The 25,352-nt window shown below is 47.8% G+C and overlaps 1 protein-coding gene across 1 annotated transcript in view; it reads right to left on the bottom strand.

Moving 5' to 3' along the window:
- Positions 1-20: 20 nt before the first annotated feature.
- Positions 21-25,352, bottom strand: part of LOC309536249 (maestro heat-like repeat-containing protein family member 7) — a 30,706-nt gene continuing 5,374 nt past the window's right edge. The window contains exons 5-8 of the mRNA XM_082230282.1: positions 20,868-21,003; positions 19,879-19,934; positions 18,661-18,810; positions 21-189 (exon numbers count right to left, since the gene is read on the bottom strand). Coding sequence (XP_082086408.1) covers positions 31-189; positions 18,661-18,810; positions 19,879-19,934; positions 20,868-21,003 — 501 coding nt within the window. The 3' untranslated portion in view covers positions 21-30. The remainder of the gene's footprint in view (positions 190-18,660; positions 18,811-19,878; positions 19,935-20,867; positions 21,004-25,352) is intronic.

Below are 25,352 nucleotides of genomic sequence, written 5' to 3' on the forward strand. Positions count from 1 at the left end.
TAGCCCTCCCCATTTTCACATCACAAAAACTTACTCATCACACTCCATCGAGCAGTCCAACAGGCTGTCTACGACCGGCTGCAGGCGCTTGGTGGCTAGGCTGACAATAGCCGATAGTGTCTGATTCTTAGTGTGGGTGTCGAGGATCTGATGGAGATGGTTGTAAATCTCCTTCACAACCATATGCAGCTGGAAGAAGATAAAAGAAGACCAGGATGAGAAAGTGTGGTGAACCTGTTTCTATTTTGCTTAATGTATGTAGGGTTTGGTGTCAGCGTTACTCGTGCCGGTTCTCTGCTGTTCACTTGTGTTTTTTTATAATAATTTTTATTGATTTACAACACAGATATACAATTTTATCCAATTTTTAACAAATAAATTCTCTCTTTTTGGACTTCCTTCAGCTTCTCTGACAATCATCCATCATTACCTCTTAATTACGCATTCCTTCTCCTTAGTATTGTCTTTAGTCTTCCCTCCCACTTCTATTATTTTTTATAACAATACATCTCAAATTTCACAGTGCTTCTTGAAATACAGTGGTGCCTCGCAAGACGAAATTAATCCGTTCCGCGAGTCTCTTCGTCTTGCGGTTTTTTTGTCTTGCGAAGCACGGCTATTAGCGGCTGTCAAAGCTGCTTCCAGATCCTAGCTCACAGAGGATCACGCTAGCCAGCGATCATTAAGTAAAAGTCTTTATTGAGTTACAGTTTCCATTCTCAAGCTGCTGCGTGCAACTCTACGTCTAATGGCTAGATCGGCGAAGTCCCGTCTGAGTCTCCGCCCCTTGTGCACCAACTTAATATCCTAGCCCTGCTCCACCTTTTCCGCCTGACTGTTCTCCTCTGGGTCCCTCTGCCCCCCGGGGTCTCTTCCTTCCTGGATTCTTCTGACGCCGACCCCCCGGACTCTCCTGTCTCCTTGCGCCGGGCTTTAGGACCTGGCTCTCTTTCAGGGCTGCCTACTGCGTCACTTCCCTGTGCATTTGAACTTGGCGCGCGCGCCCAACCTTCCACTTTCCGTCTGACCGTTTCTTCGCTCCCCGATGGAGGTGTGGCTAATCCTGACTCATGCCCTCCCCCCTGTTGTGAGCTGCCAGCGCTTGATCCCTGGCTCTCTTCCTTTTCCCTGCTCTCTGGCGGTGACGCTGGTCCCGATTTCCAACTGCTCTCCTCTGAGTCCCCTCTGGCTCTATCTCCCTGGGGTGTCCCCCTAGGCTCCCCCCTTGCCCTGGCCACTGGTGCTCCTTTCTGTGAATCTTCTGATTCACTGGAAAGACTCGGAGATCTCGGGTCGTCGTCATCACTCATCTTTTCCTCTGCCTCCTCTCCCTCGCTCTCTGTTTCCTCCCTTGCCCTTGCCTCTGCTCCTGAACCCCTGACATCCATCCCCCCCTTGAAGCCCCCCGTTCCCCCCTCCCCTCCTTCCGGTGCGGGAGCTGGGTGCTGCTGCGGCAGAGGGACGAACGTCGGATACCGTTCGCTTCCCGTGGTGGGCCTCCATTTGAAGCCTCCCGGTTCTTCCTCCCTGCTCTCGTCGACGACGGTCACCTCCGCTTCCATCTCTGTGCCGCCGTGCTCGAAACCAAGGTCGTCCCTGAAAACGTCCATGTCCGTCTCTCCCTCACTGCCTCCTGGCGGCGTTGCTCGTCCGGGACCTTCCAGCCACCTCTTGCGCCACTGCTCCTCTGGTCTATCGTCCCACCAATACGAGGGTTCTGAGGCAGATCCCGAGGGTGACCCCTCCGGGGAACGGGCATTTCGTATCGGGTCCTCGTCCGAGTCGAACCCCCGGAACGTGCTTGCAGAAAGTGTGGGAGTGAAAAGCCAGTCGTCGAAAAGGTCTGCTGGCATTGGTCTATGGGGGAAGAGGGCATGAAACTCGTCCTTGAGCAGAGGTTCGTCAAAGGCGTAGCCCGGCACCCAGCTGTTCGCACTGGCCGGGGTGCCCTGCTTGGCGAGAAGGTATTCTACTCCCTCTTCCCCCCACCTGGAGTCCAAAATTTCCGTGACTTCGTTGATGCGCTCCTCCTGTGCCACCCCCGCGTGCCCGGGTCTTTCCCTGAGCGGACTCGGCGCCGTTCCGGGTTCCTGAAACCTGTGCGGTGCCTTGTAGGGAGTGAGCACCGATCTGTGGAACACCGGATGCATTCTGGAACCCTCCGGAAGCGCCAGCCTGAAAGCCACCGGGTTGACCTGCTCTTCGACTTGGTAGGGCCCCAGTTGCTTATGCCCTAGTTTCTTCTTGGCCAACGACCTGGCCGGCACTGCGTGGGCTGCTAACCAGACCCAGTCTCCCACATGGATCTCTTCGCCAACCCTTCTGTGTTTGTCCGCCTGCACCTTGTATGCGTGTTTGGCCAGCTCCAGGTGCCGCCGCAGCTGATCGTGGACCTCCTGCAACTCCGACGCGAACGCATCTGCTGTCTGCGGCTCCCCCTCCACCATTCTTTCCAGTCCCGGGAAGGTTCTGGGGTGCCTCCCGTTGTTGGCGAAGAACGGCGTGACCCCCGTGGACACGTGCTTCGTGTTGTTGTAGGCGAACTCGGCGAGCGGCAGGTAATCCACCCACGTCGCAGGCTGTTGATTCGCATAGCATCTCAGGTACTGCTGCATGATGGCATTGACCCGCTCCGCTTGCCCGTTGGTCTGCGGGTGTCTCGCCGACGCCAGGTTGATCTTGACATTTAGGAAGCCCATCAGCTTCTGCCAGAAATTCGAGATGAACTGCCGCCCGCGGTCGGACAGAATGGACCGTGGCAGACCGTGAACCTTGAACACGTGGTCTATGAACAGTTTGGCGGTTTGTTCCGCCGTGGCCACCTTCGCACACGGGATGAAATGTGCCATCTTGGCACATTTAACGATCGCTGGCTAGCGTGATCCTCTGTGAGCTAGGATCTGGAAGTAACCCTGACAGGTGTCATCTGCAAATTTGATCAGGATGCCCTTGAGTCCATCATCCAAGTCATTGATAAAGATGTTGAATAAGACCGGGCCCAAGACAGAACCCTGTGGCACCCCACTAGTCACTCTTCTCCAGGATGAAGAGGAACCATTGATGAGCACCCTTTGGGTTCGGTCAGTCAGCCAGTTACAAATCCACTGAGTGGTAGCATAGTCAAGACCGCATTTTACCAGCTTGTTTACAAGAATATCATGGGGCACCTTGTCAAATGCCTTGCTGAAATCAAGGTAGGCTACATCCACTGCGTTCCCTTCATCTACCAGGCTTGTAATTCTGTCAAAAAACGAGATCAGGTTAGTCTGACATGACTTATTTTTCAGAAATCCATGCTGACTATTGGTGATCACAGCATTCCTTTCTAGGTGCTCACAGACTGTTTGCTTAATGATCTGCTCCAGAATCTTCCCTGCTATTGATGTCAGACTGACTGGGCGGTAATTATTTGGGTCCTCTCTTTTCCTCTTTTTGAAAATAGGGACAACATTTGCCCTCCTCCAGTCTGCCGGGACTTCACCTGTTCTCCAGGAATTCTCAAAGATGACTGCCAGTGGTTCTGAGATCACATCTGCCAGTCCTTTTAATACTCTTGGATGCAGTTCATCTGGCCCTGGAGACTTGAATACATCTAAACTAGCCAAGTATTCTTGTACTATCTCCTTAGTTATTCTGGGCTGTGTTTCCTCTGCTGAATCATTTGCTCCAAATTCTTCAGGTCGGGCATTGTTTTCTTTATCGGAGAAGACTGAGGCAAAGAAGGCATTGAGGAGTTCAGCCCTTTCTGTGTCCCCTGTTTGCATTTCACCATCTTCTCCTCTGAGTGACCCCACTGTTTCTTTGTTCTTCCTTTTGCTACGAACATACCCATAAAAGCCTTTTTTGTTGCTTTTAACCTCTCTAGCAAGCCTGAGTTCATTCTGTGCTTTAGCTTTTCTGACTTTGTGTCTACACGTGCTGGCTATTTGTATGAATTCCTCTTTGGTGGTTTCCCCCCTTTTCCATTTTTTGTACACATCCTTTTTTAATCTTAACTCTGTTAAAAGTTCTTTAGATAGCCACCCTGGCTTCTTTAAGCACCTTCCATGTTTCCGTCTCACTGGTATTGCCTGACGTTGTGCTTTTACTATCTCCCTCTTAACAAACTCCCAGCCATCATGAACTCCCTTTCCTTTTAGTATTGCTGTCCATGGGATCTCACCCAGCACTTCCCTAAGTTTTAGGAAGTCGGCTTTCTTAAAGTCAAGAAATTGAGTCCTAGTATGCTTGGCTGCTCCTTTCTGCTGTATAGTAAACTTCAGAAGAGCATGATCACTCGTGCCTAATGATCCTTCCACTTCTACCCCACTAACCAGGTCATCAACATTGGTTAGGACCAGATCTAAAATGGCTGTTCCTCTTGTTGCTTCTCCCACTTTCTGGACAATGAAGTTGTCTGCAAGGCCAGTGAGGAATCTGTTTGACCTTATGCTCTTGGCTGAGTTTGACATCCAACAAATATCCGGGTAATTGAAGTCCCCCATTACTACTATCTCCCTTCCTTTTGCATGCTTGGCCATCTGTTCCAGGAAGGCATCATCTATGTCCTCCGTTTGGCTTGGGGATCTATAGTAAACTCCCACAATGAGGTCTCTGTTATTCTTCTCTCCCTTAATTTTGACCCAAATGCTCTCACTTTGGCTTTGAGGATCTAAATCTTGGATCTCTTCACAGGTATACACATCCCTGACATATAACGCCACTCCTCCTCCTTTCTTGTCTGGTCTGTTTCTCTGAAATAGATTGTATCCCCCCATTATTACATTCCAATCGTGGGACTTATCCCACCAGGTTTCAGTGATGCCTATTATGTCATATTTAGTTTGCTGTACCAAGAGCTCAAGCTCATCTTGTTTATTTCCCATGCTTTGCGCATTAGTGTACAGACAATGAAGTCCATTAATCATTCCCCCGTGTCTCTTATTTAAGGATTTTTTCCTCCCATCACTAGGTCTGCGTGCTGTTTGCTCCATTTGGTCTATGACATTTGGATGATCATCTTCATCAATTGATAGACTCCTACCTTCAGGAGCACTGTCTCCCTCCCCCACATTAGTCAGTTTAAAGCCCTCCTGATGAGGTTTCTGAGATTTTTGGCAAAAACATTTCTCCCAACCGTTGTGAGGTGCAGCCCATCGCTTGCCAGAAGTCCATCTTCAAGAAACTGCAGTCCGTGATCTAAGAATCCAAACTGTTCCTGTTTACACCATTTGCGAAGCCAGCTGTTCACTTCCACTATTTTCCCCTCTCTCCCTGGGCCACGTCGTTCAACTGGGAGGACAGATGAGATGACAATTTGTGCATTTAGTTGCTTCAATTTCCTGCCGAGAGCCTCGTAGCCTCTTTTGATCTTCTGGAGGCTATTGCTTGCAGTGTCATTGGTTCCCACATGAACCAAGAGGAAGGGGTATTTGTCAGTCTTTTCTTCTTATCTCGTTTCCTGTAATCCCTAAAAGAAAAGCCTCTGGTTTCTTTACAAAACGTATATTTTTAACATCTTTTTCAATTCATTATATATACTCTCCCAGAAACTTTTCACTTTCTTACAATCCCAACACATATGATAAAACGTTCCTTCTTTTTCTTTACATTTCCAACACTTATTACACGTCTTAAACATTTTTGCCAATTTTACTGGTGTTATATACCATCTATAAAACATTTTAATCACATTTTCCTTTAACGCCGTGCATGCAGTAAATTTTAAGTTTTCTTTCCATAGTTTTTCCCAATCATCAAATTGTATATTATAACCGAAATCTCTGGCCCATTGTATCATTACCGATTTCACTTTTTCATCTTTCGTATGCCATTCCAAAAATATCTTATACATTTTTCACAGAATTTTACAATCATTGTTTATTATGTCGATTTGAAACTTAGAATCTTTTTCTGCATAACCACTTTCTTTAAAATCTTTTTTAAACATTTCATTCAACCTGAAAATAATGCAACCAATCATAATCATATTCTTTAACTTGTTCATATGGTTTTAATTTCCATTTTCCTCCTTCTTTAATTATCAGTTCACCATATGTAATCCATTTACCTCTCATATTAATTTTCTTTACACTCATAACTTCTAACGGAGATAACCAGTGTGGAACTCTTGGTTCTAATAGGTTTTTATACCTATCCCATATTTCTATTAACGCACTCCGGAAGATGTGGTTCCCAAAGCCTTTGTGAATTTTCTTCTTCCCACACCATAAGTACGTGTGCCATCCAAATCTGTTATCAAAGCTTTCTAAGTCCAGTAACTCTTTATTTTCTAATTTTATCCATTCTTTCAACCAGCAAAGACATGCTGCTTCATAATATAACTTCAGGTCTGGCAGGGCAAAGCCTCCTCTTTCCTTCGCATCTGTTAGTAGCTTAAATTTAATTCTCGGCTTTTTGCCCTGCCAGATATACCTTGAGATCACTCTTTGCCACTCTTTAAAAATCGTTACCCCCTTTATTATGGGGATAGTCTGAAACAAAAATAACATCTTTGGAAGGACGCTCATCTTTATCGCAGAAATTCTGCCCCAAAAAGATAGTTTCATTCTACCCCACACCTCCAGATCTTTCCTTATTCCGTTCCAAACCGGTATGTAATTGTTCTGATACAAATCAATGTTTTTAGGAGTTAACCAAATTCCTAAATAGAATCATAGAATCATAGAGTTGGAAGAGACCACAAGGGCCATCGAGTCCAACCCATCGAGTCCAATATTTTACCTTTTTCACACCTCTATCTCTGTTTGTTGTTGCATTATTTCTTTTTTAAAAAAAAAAAATATTTATTACTTTTCCAACAATTTAAACACTACAAAAACAATACAATACTTAATAAAAAGAATTAAAAAAAAAAACAATACAATACAATACAAAAACACTACCTAACATTGACACATTAAACACATTGAACTAACAAAACAAAACAAAAACAGTAAAATAAATCAAACAATTTCATTATCCCATCTTTCATTCACTTTTTTCCACGACGTCCTCACACCTCCCTTTTTGTATTCCACTTCTGTTAATTGCAATTCCTTTCCATCTTCCTCGGTTTTCTATCCTATAATTATCTTAACACATTCTAACCTTATTTTTTCCTTTAATACTCTATTAATCTATTTATACTTAATTCCTTATATCATTTCTACTAAAGCCATATAACTTCATTCCAACATTTTTCTAACATTCATTAATTTTACAGTATTTCTGTAAATAGTCTTTAAACTTTTTCCAATCTTCTTCCACCAACTCTTCTCCCTGGTCTCGGATTCTGCCAGTCATTTCCGCCAATTCCATATACCGTATTTTTCGCTCTATAACACGCACCTGACCATAACACGCACATCGTTTTTAGAGGAGGAAAACAAGGGAAAAAATATTCTGAATGAAACAGTGGACGTATCATTTTTGTGCTTCATGCTGTGGCCACAGACATGTGATCTGATGGTGAATTTGGGGTGACCCAATGCAAAAATCCTGAGAATCCCTGTGGATCCATGCTTTGTAACCACGTTTTTGCACCATTGCAGCCCCAGGCAACAGTGGGTGCGTGATTTTTTTTTTGGGGGGGGCAGGCTGTAGCCATGGACATGCTATGTGATCTGATGGTGAATTTTGGCTGACCCAATGCAAAGTTCCTGAGGATCCATGTGTACCCATACTTTTTAACCACGTTTTTGCACCACTGCAGCCCCAGGCAACAGTGGGTGCGTGATTTTTTTTTGGGGGGGACAGGCTGTAGCCATGGACATGCTATGTGCTCTGATGGTGAATTTTGGCTGACCCAATGCAAAGATTCTGAGGATCCATGTGGATCCATGCTTTGTAACCACATTTTAAGTGGGGAGGGAAGGAAAAACACCGAAGGCTAAGAATGCAGGAGAGGGCTATAACGTGAGGAAAGGAAGGCAAAGTTTCCCCCCACCCACCCACACAAGCCAGCCACTGTTTAAGGATTTCATCCTTTTAAATGGAAGAAAGCATATTTGAATGCTGTGTGTCTCCAAAAACAAAAAGCAGGAAGTCAAATCAGAATTTTAAGCCGAACCTGTAATCTCTCTTCCCTTCACAAACATTGTTCCCTCCGGAGCAGGGACAGGATAGAGCGACGCTCTGCTTTCCTCTCTACTTGCCTGGAGGGGAGGGGCTTCCCCTGCTCTTTGTTCCGTTTGAGCAAACACAGCAACGAAACAGAGAGGGCGGGCAGTATGACCCTGAGGCAGAATGCAGGAAAGCAGCAACTTCCTGTCTCACGGAGCTCCCTTCTCCCTGAAGCGCGGTTTGATTTTTGCCTTATTTTTCGGCTCCAGAGACCACACATTCGCTGCATAACACGCACAGACATTTCCCCTTCCTTTTTAGGAGAAAAAATCTGCGTGTTATAGAGCGAAAAATACGGTAATCCATCAACTTCATCTGCCATTCTTCCCAGGTGGGTAAATCTTGTGTCTTCCAATACTTCGCGATTGTTGTTGCATTATTTCTATCATACTTTGCTCCATATTTTTTGCAATTATTTTAGTTTTCTTATTTAATTTGAACCCTGCCACTTTCCCAAATTGTTCAATCTCCTCTAATAGTTCTTTTACACTTTCTATTGGTTCTTCAATCGTTATTACCAGATCGTTATTACCAATCGTTATTACCAGTTAAAGCAAAGGCTTTAACTTTATATTCATTCTGGCCAACTGTTATCCCTTTTATTAATTTGTTTTGTCTAACTGCATTAAGAAAGACCTCCAGGACCATTATAAACAGCAATGGCAAAAGCAGACATCCTTGCCTAGTTCCTTTAGATATTTTAATATCTTCCGTAGTCACATTATTTACAATCAATTTAGCTCTCTGTTCTGTATATATTGCCTTTATCCCATTGAAAAACTCTTTTCCCACCTCCACATACTCCAGATTTTTCAACATAAAGTCCCATGCTATGTTGTCAAAGGCCTTTTCTGCATCCACAAACATAAGTATAGCTTGTTTCTCATTCCTGGCAGTCAGATATTCCAAAATATTAATTATGTTCCTTACATTATCCTTCATCTGTCTACCTGGAAGGAAACCTGCTTGATCCTTATGAATAGTTTCTAATAATATCTTTTTCATTCTTCTTGCTAAGATCCCTGCAAAAATTTTGTAGTCTGTATTCAGCAATGAAATAGGCCTATAGTTTTTAACTTGGGTTAAATCCGAGTCCTGTTTTGGGATAAGTGTAATGAATGCTTCTTTCCACGTTTCCAGGATGTCTCTTTCCTTTAAAATATTATTCATAACTTCTTTTAAAGGTATCATCAGAACATCTTTTAACTCTTTATAATAACCTGATGTAAATCCATCTGGCCCTGGGGCCTTTCCCCTCTATTAGGGCATTCAGTTGGTCTTTTTTATCTGCCGGGATCCTTTGCACCTTTTTCCCTTTTAAAAATCTCTCAATTTTCCTCATATTATTCCTTTCTTTATTTTTATATGATTGTCTGTAAAAGTCCAAGAATCCTTTTCTAATTTCTTTCGGATTATCTATCTCTTCGCCATTCACAATGATTCTGTTAATTGTGTTCTGCTCCTTTCTTTTTTTTATTTGCCACGCAAGCCATTTGCCTGATTTGTTAGCGAATTCAAAGTTTCTCTGTCTTAACTTTTTAATATTCCATTCCACTTCTTTGTTTATTATCATTGCAAATTGTGATTGCAAGGTCTTAATTTCTTGTTTTATTTTGGAGTTATTCGGTTTTCTAATAAATTTTTGTTCATTGTCCATTATCTGCTTTAAAATTTCCTTCCCCCCCTTTTCTCTGTTTTTATTCTTCAATGAATTCTGCTGGATAAAAAAGCCTCGCATCACAGCCTTGCTTGCGTCCCATACTACGCTCATCTTTGTACCCTTGTTGCAATTCTCAACAAAGTATTCATTTAGTTTCTTTTGTGCTTTTCCTACAATTTTCTGGTCATCCAAAAGATAACCCTTAATTTTCCATCTAAATGTTCTTTCTCCAAAGCCTTTTAGTTCCAATTTTATTGGATTATGATCTGAGATTACTTTAGATTGTATTTCAACTTGTAGTATTCTTGGAGTCAGTTCATTCGAAACCCATATTTGATCTATTCTTGACATTGACTGGTTCGATTCAGAAAACTATGTAAATTGTTTCTCCACTTGTCTTCCTTTGGTGGTGAGAGAGGTTGGGGTTGGCCTAGGGTGTAGTTGTTTGTTTGTGATTGGCTGTGGTGATCTTTGTTTTCGTGTGAGAGTGGGGTGGGTGGGTGTTTTGGATCAGGTTAGCCATATTGATTTGCATGCTGTTGGTGGATTATTGTCATTGTCTTGTTGGGCTGTGTATGTGATAAAGGGGAGCCATACCGGGGTGAAGGCGTCTTCTTCTGTTTGTCCCTGTGTCAGTTTCAGTTTATTGGTTAATTTTTCTAGTAGGGCTGTTTCCCATACTATTTGGTACCATTGGTCCAGGCTTACTTCTGTCAAGTCTCTCCAGTGTCTGGTTATGGTGTTTCTGGCTGCTGAAAGTAGGTGGGTGTCAGGGGTTCAGGGACAGAGGCACAGGTGAGGGGGGAGACGGAGAGCGATGGGGAAGAATCCCAGGACAGTGAGGAAGAGGATGACAATGACTTGAGGTCTTCCATGAGTCTCTCAAGTGAATCGGAGGATTCCCAGAAGGGGGCGCCCCTGGTCAGGCCAAGGGGGGTCACAGGGGGGACTTGCCAGGAGCAGGGAAGCAGCAGGGAAACCCCGAGTGGGAGTGGGAGAGCGGGGCCGGCTTCCCAGCAGGAACGGAGTGAAGAGGGTGGAGTTCCCAGTGTGACACACGGAGCAGAGCAGGAAGGAGACAGGGGAAGGAGATCGGGGCAGGACGTCCTGCCGGAAGGGGCAGAGAGTAGTACAGGGAGTAGTGTGAGTGTCAAGAGGAAGGTCAGGGGTAGCGAACGCGCGCCAAGTTCAAATGTGGAGGCGCGCGGAAATGCAGAGAGCCCGGAGGAGGAGCCTGGTCCCAAAGCACGAAGGAGGGGGGAGCAGGCATCTGAGGAATCCGCTTCAGGGGAAAGCAGGAGGGAAGGAACCCAGGGGGGCAGAAAGACCCTGTGGAAAAGGAAAGACAGGAAGAGGTGGACCAGCACAAGCCTCTTAAACTGGTGTAGGGGCAGGACCGATTCAGAGGGGACTTCAAATGTCTAAGGCTAAGAGACGCGGGGCTGCACGCCTCGGTTGTGGAACCAATAATGAACTGCAATAAACATCCTTGTATATAAGAAGATCTTGGCGTTGGTCTTTTGTGAGCTGAGACCTGAGGCAGCCCCTGACAGTAAGTCCCCTCCCTAAAGTACGCAAAATTTTTTTTTGCAAAGCTCACGAAGTTTGGCAGCCATGAGTATGGAGGAGCAGATAGCTGATCTACGCAACACAGTCTCCCAGCTTACCACTGCGGTAGTGGTCTCCCAGAAGAAGGGGGAAGAGGCGGAGAAGCGGTGCCAAGATCTGCAAGCCAGGTGGGATCATGCATGCCAAGTGGGGTTCCCGGGAACCAAATCTGCTGGAGTAGCCCTGGGCAGAAGGGGTGGCAGCTTGGTAGCCCACTTCGATGGGAACCTGAAGCAATACCCCAGTTTTCGATCAGACGTAGAATATGTGTTGCATTTGCTTCGCGACGACTTTAAAGATGAGGAGGAGAAAGTGGGTTTCATTGTGTCCCACTTGCATGGGGAAGCGAGGGCTTGGCTGCGCAATCTGTGGCGCGAGGATTGCCCTGCTAGAAGGGACTCCGATGAATTTATCAAATGCATGGACGCTTGTTTCCAATCTACCATGGATGTGGATGTAGCACGCCAAGAGATGCATGGTTTAAGGCAAGGCAAGGCTACAGTACGTCAGTACCATGCTCGCTTTTTCGCCTTGCTGAATGTGCTGAGATGGGAGAAAGACTCTCTGGAAGTCAGAGACTTGTTTTGGGAGGGGCTCTCTGGCCCTGTGAAAGACGAACTGGCAAGGGGGGACAGACCTAAAACCCTGGCAGAAGTGGTGCAGCGGGCGCTCGCCATTGGAGTACGCCACGAAGAACGCCCTTGGTGCAATGAGGGGGGTAGCCAGCTTCACGCACCGTCTAGAGTGCCTCCTTTCCTTCCCAGAGATCCAGGACGTACGCGTCCCTCACCTCAGCTGCTGGCAGGGGAGGAACCAATGGAACTGGGAAGTGCAAAGGCTCTGTCAGCTGCCGGAGCCCCAGCATCCGGAACAGTCAAGAAGAAGCCTCCTAGAGGGAACAGGAAGTGTTACATCTGTGACAGTGGGATGCACATGGCCAAAGAGTGTCCCCAGAGGCTCCACAAGCACACTGCAGCCTTAGCAACAGTAACTGCAGCAGCACAACAAGAAGAGCAGTTTCAGGGAAACGGCAATGCCTGGCTGGAAGCAGAGATGCTGGGGCACAGCCAGGCGAGTCAGTAGGGCAGTCCCCAGCGCTTTTGCAGCCCACAGACCCCCTGCCACCCAAGCCAGTGGTGCAGCTCACTGCAACTCTCCAGCTACCTAATGGACGCACCCTGGAAGTCCCCATTACCATTGACAGTGGGAGCAACGCAGACTTCGTGGGGGTGCAATTCGTCAAGCAGCATCGCATAGAGCTCCTACCAGCCACGCTGCCTTTGAACGTCGTCACGGTGGATGGCAGGAAGTTGCTGGGTGGGCAGGTGGTACAACAGACGCCACCCATGGTGATGCAGATTGGCAATCACCGAGAAGTCATCAGTTTTAACGTCACCCGCCTGTCAGACACGCCTATAGTGTTAGGCATGAGTTGGCTGGATAGGCACAGCCCAACCATGGCGTGGTACCAGCGGCAGCTCACCTTCGGCTCGTCCTACTGCGCGCAGCATTGCATCCAGACCGGTCAAGAGGAGGAGGGCCAAGAGGAAGGGCAGCAGCTGAGGCTCAGCATGGCGCAAGCAGTACCCCTCAAGTACAAGGGGTTTTTGGAGGTCTTCTGCGAGAAGGAGGCTGACCAGTTGCCACCCCACCGGCCCTACGACTGCGCAATTGACCTCTTGCCAGGGACAATGCTACCGACTGCGAAGCTGTATTCCATGTCCGAGGATGAGATGCAGGAGCTCAGGGAGTTCATAGATCACAACCTGCAGCGGGGATTCATCCGAGAATCAAAGGCAGTAGGGGGCAGTCCTGTGTTTTTCGTGAAGAAGAAGGACACGCCCCAAAAAAGGCTGATCGTAGACTATCGCTTCATAAACTCGAAGACAAAGCCTGCAGCCTTTCCCATGCCCAAGATTGACGACCTGCTCGGGACGGTGAGGAAAGGGAAGATCTTCACCAAGTTGGATCTCCGTGGCGCATACAATCTCATACGCGTGCGAGAGGGTGATGAGTGGAAGACGGCCATGTTCACGCCGTTGGGCACCTACGAATACAGAGTTATGCCGTTTGGTCTCCAAAATGGCTCCCACTTTTTCCAAGCTTTTATGCACCACGTGCTAGCGGGACTCCTCTACAAGAAGTGCGTATGTTTCCTCGACGACATTCTGATCTTCTCGGAATCGCCGGAGGCGCACGAGAGTGACGTTAAGGAGGTCCTGCAGAGGCTACGGGAGCACAGGCTCTACGCCAAGCTGGAGAAGTGCCAATTCGACGTGACGGAGGTGGATTTTCTGGGCTATAGGCTGTCCGACAGGGGACTAGCCATGGACAGCGCCAAGGTCCACGCGGTGTTGGACTGGAAGAGCCCGCGAACTCAGAAGGAGGTCCAGAGGTTCGTCGGCTTCGCCAACTTTTACTGCAAGTTCATCAGGGGTTTCACCAGGGAGACGGCAGCTATCACGGACACTCTCAGCTCCAAGAAGAAGTTGTTCACCTGGACGGACCAGGCGGAGCAGTCCTTCAGGAGACTTAAGAGTCTCTTCGCGTCCGAAGAACAGCTGTTACACGTGAATCCCGGCAGGCCCATGCGGGTGGAAACTGATGCATCTGACAGAGCGGTGGGGGCCGTCCTCTTACAGGAAGACCCGCAGGGGAACTGGAGGCCCTGCGCTTTCTACTCCCGGAAGCTCAGCAAGTCGGAACAGAACTACACCATCTGGGACAGGGAGTTGCTGGCCATCCACGCAGCTTTCAAGGCATGGAGGCACTTCCTCATCGGAGCCAAGCACACCGTGCAGGTCCGCACGGACCACAAGAACCCAGAGTACTGGCGCACGGCGAAGCTACAGAGCCAGAGGCACATACGCTGGGCGGAGTTCTTTGCGGATTTTGATTTCAGGATAGAGTACATCCCAGGCGACAACAATGTCATAGCAGATGCGCTCTCCAGGAAACCGCAGTATCTCGAGGAGGCGGCACCGGTGGCAGCCAGGCACATTTTTGCACCGCAGGCGTGGGCGTGCGCTTCAGCCGCCGTGGACCTGGAGGCGGTGCGTCGCGCGTTGCAGGCGGATCCGTTCGCACAGTCCAAGATGGAAGAGGTGCGGAGAGGCACAGCGAAGGACGACGAGTTCCAAATACGCGACGGCCTGCTGACCCGTAAAGGCGCTCTCTATGTTCCGGGAGACGATCTCCGCGCGAAGGTTCTGCAGCAGTTGCACGACGCACCCAGCGCTGGCCACTTCGGCAAGGAAAAGACAACGGAATTAGTGGCCAGAGACTTTTGGTGGCCCCAGATGCGAGGGGAGGTCGCGGATTACATCGCCAGGTGTGACACGTGCCAAAGGTCCAAGCCAGTGCACCAGAAGCCAGCGGGACTGCTGGAACCGTTGGAGACGCCACTGCAACCGTGGGAGAGGGTGGCGCTGGACTTTGTCACTGATCTGCCCAGTTCGCGAGGCAAGACGGCGGTACTTGTGGTTGTAGACCTGTTCACCAAGATGGCGCATTTTATTCCTTGCGCGAAGGTGGCGACAGCGGAGCAGACAGCCAAACTATTCATCGACCACGTGTTCAAGGTGCATGGGTTGCCACGGTCCATTCTGTCCGACAGGGGGCGCCAGTTTGTTTCCAGTTTCTGGCAGAAGCTCCTAGGGATCCTGCACGTCAAAATCAACCTGTCGTCGGCGAGACATCCGCAGACCAACGGCCAAGCAGAGAGGGTCAACGCGATCATGCAGCAGTACCTGAGATGTTACGCCAATCAGCGACCCGCGGCTTGGGTGGATTACCTGCCGATGGCTGAGTTTGCCTACAACAACACGAAGCACGCGTCTACGGGGGTGACGCCGTTCTTCGCTAACAATGGAAGGCATCCCAGAACCTTCCCGGGGCTCGTAACGATGGGGGAGGGGGCACCACAGGAGGCCGACCATTTCGCAGCAGAATTGCAAGAGGTGCACGACGAGCTACGGAGACATTTGGAGCTAGCTAAACAAGCCTATAAGGTGCAGGCGGACAAACACAGGAGGGAGGGGGAAGACATCCAGGTGGGAGACTGGGTATGGTTAGCGGCCCAAGCAGTGCCGGCCAAGTCGTTAGCTAAAAAGAAGCTAGGACACAGGCAACTAGGGCCGTACCAAGTTGAGGCCAGGATCAATCCCGTAGCGTTTCGACTGGCCCTCCCCGAAGGTTCCAGAATGCACCCGGTCTTTCATAGGTCGTTGCTCACCCCCTACAGGGCCCCACACAGATTTCAGGAGTCAGGGACGGCACCAGAACCAAACGGAGAGTCGCCCAAGAGGGGGAGGTCACCTAGGGCCGAACCAATCAACGAGGTCACAGAGATTCTGGACTCGAGATGGGGGGAAGAGGGAGTAGAATATTTTCTCGCCAGAGAGGGCGCTCCGGCCAGCGCCAACAGTTGGGTGCCAGACTACGCTTTGGACGAACCCCTCCTCAAGGACGAGTTCCATGCCCTTTTCCCACACAGGCCCATGCCAGCACAGTTTTTCGACGATTGGCTTTTCACGCCCACACTTTCCGCCAGCACCTTCCGAGGGTTCTCCTCCGCAGAGGAGACGACGCCAGAGTCGAGCCCTCCAAGGGGATCGTGTTCGGGGGTGGACACTGACCCTTCTTACTGGTGGGACGACCTACCAGAAGAGGACTGGCGCACGAGGTGGCAGATGGGGCCTTGGCAAGCAGACCCCACCCAGGCAACAGGGGGAGAGGAGGACGTGAACATGTTGGGAGAGGACCATGGGTTCGAGCACACATACAATGAACTGGAAGCAGAGGAGATCGACGTCGACGACCTGTGTCCGGCAATGTGTCTCCGCAATGACGGAGCCCCCAGAACCTGCGCCCGAGCAGCGGGAGGGGGGAAGGGGGGACTTCGAGGGGGGGATGGATGCCAGGGGTTCAGGGACAGAGGCGCAGGTGAGGGGGGAGATGGAGAGCGATGGGGAAGAATCCCAGGACAGTGAGGAAGAGGATGACAATGACTTGAGGTCTTCCATGAGTCTCTCAAGTGAATCGGAGGATTCCCAGAAGGGGGCGCCCCTGGTCAGGCCAAGGGGGGTCACAGGGGGGACTTGCCAGGAGCAGGGAAGCAGCAGGGAAACCCCGAGTGGGAGTGGGAGATCAGGGCCGGCTTCCCAGCAGGAACGGAGTGAAGAGGGTGGAGTTCCCAGTGTGACACACGGAGCAGAGCAGGAAGGAGACAGGGGAAGGAGATCGGGGCAGGACGTCCTGCCAGAAGGGGCGGAGAGTAGTACAGGGAGTAGTGTGAGTGTCAAGAGGAAGGTCAGGGGTAGCGAACGCGCGCCAAGTTCAAATGTGGAGGCGCGCGGAAATGCAGAGAGCCCGGAGGAGGAGCCTGGTCCCAAAGCACGAAGGAGGGGGGAGCAGGCATCTGAGGAATCCACTTCAGGGGAAAGCAGGAGGGAAGGAACCCAGGGGGGCAGAAAGACCCTGCGGAAAAGGAAAGACAGGAAGAGGTGGACCAGCACAAGCCTCTTAAACTGGTGTAGGGGCGGGACCGATTCAGAGGGGACTTCAAACGTCTAAGGCTAAGAGACGCGGGGCTGCGCGCCTCGGTTGTGGAACCAATAATGAACTGCAATAAACATCCTTGTATATAAGAAGATCTTGGCGTTGGTCTTTTGTGAGTTGAGACCTGAGGCAGCCCCTGACAGTGGGTTATGAGTTCTTTGTCCTGTAAGTGGGCATTGTTGTCTTGGAAGATGTTTAGTAGGGCCAGTTCTGGGGTGATGTCTAATACTTGCTTAGTTATTTTACATATTTCTCGTATGGCTGTTGTCCAGAATAGTTGGATTTGGGGGCACTCCCACCACATGTGGAGGTATGTGCCTGTGGAGGTGCACCCTCTCCAGCATTTTGGTGAGGTTCCTGGGCATATTAGCGCTAGTTTTCTTGGTCTTAGGTACCACCTGTAGGTGAGTTTCAGAGTGAGTTCTTTTCGTTGATGTGGATTTAAAGGGGGGGTTTAGACCACATTCTGATCCATTGAGTGGGGTTAATCTCATAGCCTATGTCATTCTCCCATTGTTTTTTTATTCCGTCTAGGGGGTTTGTGGGATTTTGGAGTAGTATTTTGTATATTGCGGATACCATCCCTTTACCGTTTCCCTTTGTTGCTAGGAGGAGGTTTTCAAAGGTTATCAGGGGCCTAGTTGCTGCTGATTTTATTGTTGGATTGTTTAAGAGGGCATGTAATTGGGTATGTGTTAACCAGGGCATTTGGGTGTCTTCTAGTTTGTCTTGTATTTCTTGTGTTGACAAAGGTTTGTTATTTTTACAGAAGTCTATTAGGCGATATAAGCCTTTGGTTTGCCAGGTTTTTATCTGGAGGTTTTGTGCTGCATGGTGGAATAATGGGTGGTAGGGCAGGGGGATTAGTGGGGATGGGGTTGGTATTTTCAATTATGTCCCTCTCTAGGTGTACCCATTGTTTTGTCTCATCTTCTAGTATATATGGGATTATATGGAGTATTTGGCTGGCAATGTAATATGCTTCTATGTTGGGGATTCCCCATCCTCCTTCTGAGGTGGGGAGGTCAGGTATTTGGGGCTTATTTTTGTTTTTTTATGTGAGAAGATAAAAGAGTGTAGTTTTCTCTGCCCTCTGCGGAGTTGTGTTGGGGGAATCCAGATTGGGAGGGTTTGGAATAGGTAGGTTAGTTTTGGGAGGGTATCATTTTGATCATAGCAAAGTTTTATTAATTGACCTCAGTGTTGCCCATATTGTGTTTCCTTTGCACTGAAATGAACAGGGTGGAATAATGTAATTAAAATACTGCCAAAGCAGACAGCGAGATGAAAAACAGGGTGTTTGATTTTTGGATGCCGAACTGCAGCAGGATGGAAACAGAGGCGCGAGCCACAGACACGGAAATTGAAGAAGAAGAAGAATTTGGATTTGATATCCCGCTTTATCACTACCCGAAGGAGTCTCAAAGTGGCTAACAATCTCCTTTCCCTTCCTCCCCCACAACAAACACTCTATGAGGTGAGTGGGGCTGAGAGACTTCAGAGAAGTGTGACTGGCCCAAGGTCACCCAGCAGCTGCATGTAGAGGAGCGGGGAAGCGAACCCGGTTCCCCAGATTACGAGACTACCGCTCTTAACCACTACACCACACTGGCTCTTCTTACTTCCCACACAATGCCTTCTTACTTCCCAGAAAGAAGCTAATTCTAAGTCCGAAGAGAATGTTTAATTTAGAAGAAACCCGCTCCCCCTGCCTCCGTTTTGAGCCTTACGCTTTCCATTTCCATTCCACATTCCTCAAGGAAGGACCTTAGGAGCTTTCCTGCAGCCTGAGAGACGGCTCTGTCTTCCACTGTCAGGTTGTCAATCGCCTTCAACACGACTTCGTTGATCTGGCTGGGCGTGAGGTGCTCCCCAAAAGCCTGGCACAGAGAAGAAAGAAGAGGGAGTTTTCTTCTGCTCCACACTCTGACCACGTTTCAGTAGTCCAAGGGTGCCTTCACAAACCAAGTGAAAGACATCTCCACTCTGCCTTGAGAGGGTTGAACTAAGTGACCCCCGCGTCCCTTCCAACTCTACAATTCAGTGATTCTATTTATGTGTTTATTTAAGTAGCTGAAAGATTTTACAACAAACAAAACTAAAAGTCAGGTGACGCCTTGCTATTTTCGATCCACATCTTAAATTGGTTATGACATTGGAACATGAAGAGGTTCAATCTAAAATCAGACTAGAAAATTTAAAAAAAATTCTCGCAGGAACAGAGAGGGTGAATAATAGTGGCTATCCGTTATATAACCAATGCCAAACAGACTGGGTGGGAACCTGCCGGCTGTGTGCTTAGTTCTTAATATACAACAAAAACACCCACCACAAGGTTGGCATAGTTCACTGGCTTGGCCGTGCCTCGTGAAAGATGCTCCGAATGAGTCCGCTTTCCCTATTCTTTTTCCGCCCTGAGGAGCCCCTGCATGGTTCTCTCTCCTCCCCGTTTTAGTCTCACGAGGCAGGTTAGACTGAGAGACTGGGACTGACTTGTGAGTTTCAGGGCTGAGTGGGGATCTGAACCCCAGGTCTCCCAGCACCTGGCAGAATGTCAAGAAGTAGAATTCTGCATGCAGTTCAGGCTACCGGGCACTTGTCTTTGAGCAATTGATTCTAATACAATGCATTTCTGAATGTTATTTACACTAATAGCTCGCGCATGTATTTTTTTACACACTGTTTGGCATTGCGAAATTCAAGGACATGTGAATTTCAAAGGCGGGTTGTGTTTCAGTTCTCCTATTGTTTCTGAAAGCCTTGATTTGATAGTTTGGCTTCCAGTGTGAACTGCTCTGAATCTCTCCCTCATCCCTAGAAGGTGTGGGCTGCCTGAGGGCAGGCTGAAGTTGGTGGGGCAGGGCCCCATTGGCCCGAATGAGCAAAATCTTTGCTAACTGGGAGTGGCTGTGGTCTTAGCAATAAAGAGTACAAAAAGCCACCCCTACCTTGGCCACTTTTGCGATGTTGTAGTGGAAGAGGGAGGGCCCAGGGATGAAGAAGTCTTCTCGGACCCATCTGACCATGTTGCCTTTCTTATTTTTATTCCCCCTCTTTGCCAGTTCTTTACCTAAGCAGGGTCGGGTTTTGGAATATGCATGCAAAAGAAACCAGCATTAGTGCTCCCTGCTTAAAACCTCCAGTTTTCCCACTGGGACCAACAAAAACAATTATTGATTTCACCTCAAAAATTATAATTCAGAACTGGGGAAAAGGTTCAGAAGGGGGCAACCAAAAGGACTGGGGTGCTTGTGGAGCTGGTTGCAGCATTTGGGGGGGGTTCCGTTTAGAAAAACGGCGAGGAAGAGGAGACACAATGTATGGCATGGAGAAAGTGGAGAGAGAAAGCTTTCTCTCTCACCGTCAGAACATGAGAACAACTGGACCTCCAATGAAACTGAAGTTTCAGGATGGTCCTTCTTCTTGCAGTGCACAGCTAAACTCTGGAACTCCCTGCCACAGGAGGCACTGATGGCCACGGACCAAGATGGCTTTCAAAGAAGATGAGGCAAATTCATGGAAGAGAAGGCTACCCATGGCTATTAGCCAGGATGGCTATGCTCTGCCTCCATGGTCAGAGGCAGCAAAGTACAGGAGTAGAAAGAGCTTGAATTCTGCTTGCTGGATTCCCACAGGCATCTGGTCAACCCCTGTGGGAACAGGATGCTGGACTGGGCTGGGCCAGAAGGCTTTTCTGATGTTCTTCAGCAGTGAATCCCTCCCCCAAGACTGCCCTCTCGTCTCTGGCCAACAGGGTGTTGGCGTTAGGCCAGTGCTGGCACGAATTCTGGCCCTCCTGAACTCCCTGATCAACCCCAGCAGCAGCCAGCATGGGCAACACTCAGGGATGATGGGAGTTGGAGCAGCCTCTGGAGGGCTACAGACCTCCCACCCTGCGGCTTACAAGAAACAAGCCATTTCCCAGCATCGCCCTCACCCATTTTGGCTATCATGATGTAATGGAGATGGTACAAGGCCTCCGCTGACTGCAGGCCAATCTCCTTCACGTTGTCTGTGAGGTGAAGGGACAAGAGCGCCACCAGCCGCCCAAGAAGGGGGAAATCCTGGGATACCTAGGAGGTGGAGAGAGAGAGATGCACAGTCAGCCCTCGTCCCACAGAGCCCAGCAAGAGAAAACCATCTGGCATGCTTTCAGTCGGCAAAGGTGGCAGAGGGGCGCAGGGCAAGAGAGCTGTGCTTAGGTGGCCCACCCTAGGCTTGCCCCAGGGCTTTTTCCCCAGCCAGAACTCACTGGAACTCAGTTCTGGCTGTTGAAGGGTTGAATGTTGAATGGCTGTGTCAGCATTTGGGTGTAGTATATAATGAGCAGCACCTAGCTCTCCCATTACCCTGGGGGATGGGTTGGTGGTTGGGTCTGGTTTGTTGTTGATCTGTCCTGGAGTGTCAACACAAGGGGGCTTGTGAAGAAGGCGCAGCAGAGACGGTACTTTTTGAGAATTCTAAGGAAAAACCATCTTCCGCAGAAACTGCTGCTTGCCTTCTATCACTGTGCCATTGAGAGCGTGCTCACTTATGGCTTATGTGTGTGGTACGGAAGCTGTACTACCCAGGACAGGTTGGGGTTGTGCAGAGTTGTTAAGGCAGCAGAGAGCATTGTTGGCTGCCCACTCTCCACCTTAGAGCAGATTTATGCCACAAGGTGCCATAGGAAGGCACTGGACATAGTAAAAGATCCATCGCATCCTGGTCACTGTCTCTTCAAGCTCCTGCCGTCGGGATGGAGATACAGGACGATGAAGACAAGAACGAGCCGTCTTAAGAACAGCTTCTTCTCCAGAGCGATCTCGGCCCTGAATGGGAAGCCTGGACTTTGAAAGTCATCTAATCTTCCTTGCTGTATTATACTGTATTGTTTTAATTAGTGTTTTTATAGTTGTTTTGATTTTGTGTGGAGTGCCCTACCTGGGTGGATGGAGCAGCCAAGTAATTTCGTTGTCCCCGAGAGGGGGCAATGACAATAAAGATGTTGTTGTTGTTGTTGTTGTTGTTGTTGTTGTTGTTGTTGTTGTTGTTGTTGTTGTTTTGTTGATGATGATGATGTATTTAGTGTATAAGGAGTTTTTGTTTTTGTTATTAAAACCTTGTTTAAGTTATTTTTGAGTCCCTTTTTAATGCATGGTCTCCCCAGCAAGCTCTCTGCAGTGCTACTATACTGCAAATAGCTAACATCTTTGGTTATGGGCCCAGCTGCTGAGTGGATGACTGCATATTTTTGGACTCTGAGAAAGGTTTGAAAACTCCTTCTCCTGTTAGTGTAGTTTCTGTGGGTCTGGAAGAGTTCCAGAATGGTTGACCAGGTTCCAGAAGCCGAGAAGGCTCTGGTGTTCCCACAGCTAACAGATGAGAACTATAGTTTATGGTCTTTTCGGGTGGAGGCGCTTTTGACCTCTAGAGAAGTATGGACCTATGGACTTCCGGGTTAGCGCAATCGGCTAATGGCGGATTCCCTCCGAGCTCCGGAGGGAATCTGCTCGACAGGGGCTGGGTCTTGCCGCGCCGGCGACGCGGGGACCCTTAAAAACCACGGGCGCGGATGCCCATGGACATGGTGACTCGGCGGGCACCGTTAGCGCCCTCCCAACCCGCGAAGGAGCCTTTTTAAAGGCTACGGAACGGGGGACGGGGAGTGGCGCGGTGCTGTGAGTCTACTGCTTCCCCTGCCGAGCGAAGCCGCATGCCATTTGTCGGAGAGCGCTGACATCTTCCTTTAAAAAAATTTGGACTCAAAATCAAGAACAACAACCCGTGAGTAATTTGGAAATTGGACTAAAATTATTCTTTTTTTGTGGATCTGGCACGAGCGGGGGAGGTGCAAAGAGGAAGTCCGTCTCCCCCCCCATTGTAAACAGTTTAAAGCAAGGATTTGCCAACTAAGGTTGAGAGAAGAGCTGTTTTTTCCCCTGATTGGATAAAAGTTATTAATTTCCACGGATTTAAAAGTCTAAGTTACTGTGCTGGAGGACAAGAGTTTATTTGCTTTGATTAAGTGCCACTTTTCCCGAGACCGGGAGTAACCCGTGAAAGGAGCCTGCTGAGGGTTTACAGAAGATTTTGACAGCTGTCAAATTAGCTGTCAAAGTCGAAAAAAACTGAAAGTTTTGGTTTAGCCGGTCATATCATTACAAGGTATTGAAAGTAAAGAACGATTGATACAAATAAATTTGACTCTTGGATTGGAAGTGAAAGGAATACTAAGTAACCAGAATCCCTCTAGAGGGGATTCACGGACATTACAAGAATGGAAATAGGTCGGAAAATTCTGGCAGATCTGGATGAGGTCGTCTTTCTCATGGGAAAGCTGCGAAAGATGTATGAGCAAGGCCATGTTTTGTCTACAAGTCCTACAAAACCGAAGTCAACAGTAAATATACCTTCTGAGCTGGAAAAAGACTTGATGTTCAAAACACAGGCAGCTGGACAAGAAAAGAAACCAAAGACTGAAGAGGAGGAAAAGATACTTGCTGAACAGGAGGAGCAGAAAGGAGGGGCGGCCGAAACGTCACAGAAGGTAAACGATAGCCGGAGGCCTGTCAAGATGGTTTCAAGCTCGACCAAGGTGGAAGCTGGAGTCTTTGGGACACATGGATTTAAGAAACAGAGCTTGAGCTCCACCTTTAAACAAGTAGGCTTGGCTGGAAGGATCATGGACATTATAGAGAGAGTGCCCCTTCGAGTTTGGGTGTCAATCATAAGGGACTTTCAAAGAAGCCGGGTGAAAGGGACTGAGAGAGATTTGAGAGCCTCGGACGTAAGGTCACCAGGCTAAATAGATGGACTAAATGGACTACGGTTTGGGATTGAAACCGGGGAGAGAAGGGTGGGGTTTGGAAATCCAAAGGGGGCCTGATCTTTTTTATGCTGTGTCAAATTTCATGTTGTTTATCATTATAAGAATGGGGAATTCGTGGAAGGGAAATAGGGTCAACCTTAGAAAAAGTTTTTTACATATGATTAAGGTATATAAATTAAAAGTTGATTTATAAACTGAACTAAATATAATAATGAATTAAGGGTTAAAATCTAATACAAATAAACACACTAACAAATTAAGGTTAAGACATTAGGGATAAAAACTTATTGAACAAATAATTGGATCTGGAATACAAGAAGGGGAGGTGAGGGGAAGTTGTGAAAAGAAGTTATTGAAAATGAGATTTTAAAGGTGGAATTTTCTGTGTTTTTCTTTGTCTTTTTGTTTTGTTTTTTGTACCTTTTGAAACTTTAATAAATATTACTTTTTTAAAAAAGAGAAGTATGGACCTATGTAACTGATGACCCTCCTGACCCTGTAACTAATGCTTGGTTGAAAGGAGATGCAAAAGCCAGGGCAATAATTAATTTGGCAGTTAGCGACCAGCAAGTAGTCTATATAAGAAATAAGAAAACTGCCAAAGAAATGTGGGACAGTCTTGCAGCAGTGCATATTAGAAAAGAGTCAGCGTCTGCATTGATGTTTTTCAAGCAGCTGTACCAGACCAAGTTGCAGCCTGGTGGTGATTTGGCAGCACACTTGAGATGTCTGGAGGCAATACGCTGCAAATTAATTCAAAGGGACATGGAGATACCTGATATTCAGTATGTTTTTATCATTCTTTGTTCCCTTAATGAGGACTTTGATGGTGTAGCTAGCCAGATATCTGCCGTTCCACCAGCACAATTAACTGTGGAAGGGGTAACGGCAAGATTAATGGGCGAGTTGGATAGAAGGGAGGCTTGTGCCATAAGCACTCCTGTTTCCAGAAAGAATGAGAAATGCCATATGCAAACTTGTGGTGATACGGCTGCATTTAAAGCTGCAAAGTGTTATTGGTTCTGCAATAAGCAGGGACATTTTGCAAAAGGACTGCACATCCATTGCAGATGAACATTTAAATACTGTGTATGCCAATAAGGCGGTTTTTGAGCCAAAAAGCTACAATGATGTTCAGAATTTACCTAAGCACCAAGTTGTAAATTGGTATAAAGCTATCAACTCTGAGATAGCTTCTTTAAAAGAGCATAACACCTGGTCTCTTGTACCACAAACCCCAGATATGAGACTTATTGATTCAAAATGGGTTTAAGAAAATGCAAATGGGAAGGATACGCCTATGGTGTGTGGTTTCACCTTTACAGGTGAAGATAAGCCATTTCCTAACAAAACTTTGTATCGTTCTGCTATAGGCAAGCTAAATTTCATTCAAAGAATCTCAAGGCCAGATATAACTTATGCCTTTCACTTTCTGGCAAAATTTGTGGAAAAGCCCACTACGCAATGTTTCTCTGCTCTTAAGAGAGTGGTAATGTACCTTAAACATACCAAACATTATAGGTTGCAGTTTACATCATGTATTGACAAAGGTTTTGAAATTTTCTGCGATGCATCTCATGCAGTGGAACAAAATAATTGCAGGGGTGTGTC

This window comes from Podarcis vaucheri, assembly GCF_965113315.1.
Source record: "Podarcis vaucheri genome assembly, chromosome: 1".
NCBI lineage: Eukaryota > Metazoa > Chordata > Lepidosauria > Squamata > Lacertidae > Podarcis > Podarcis vaucheri.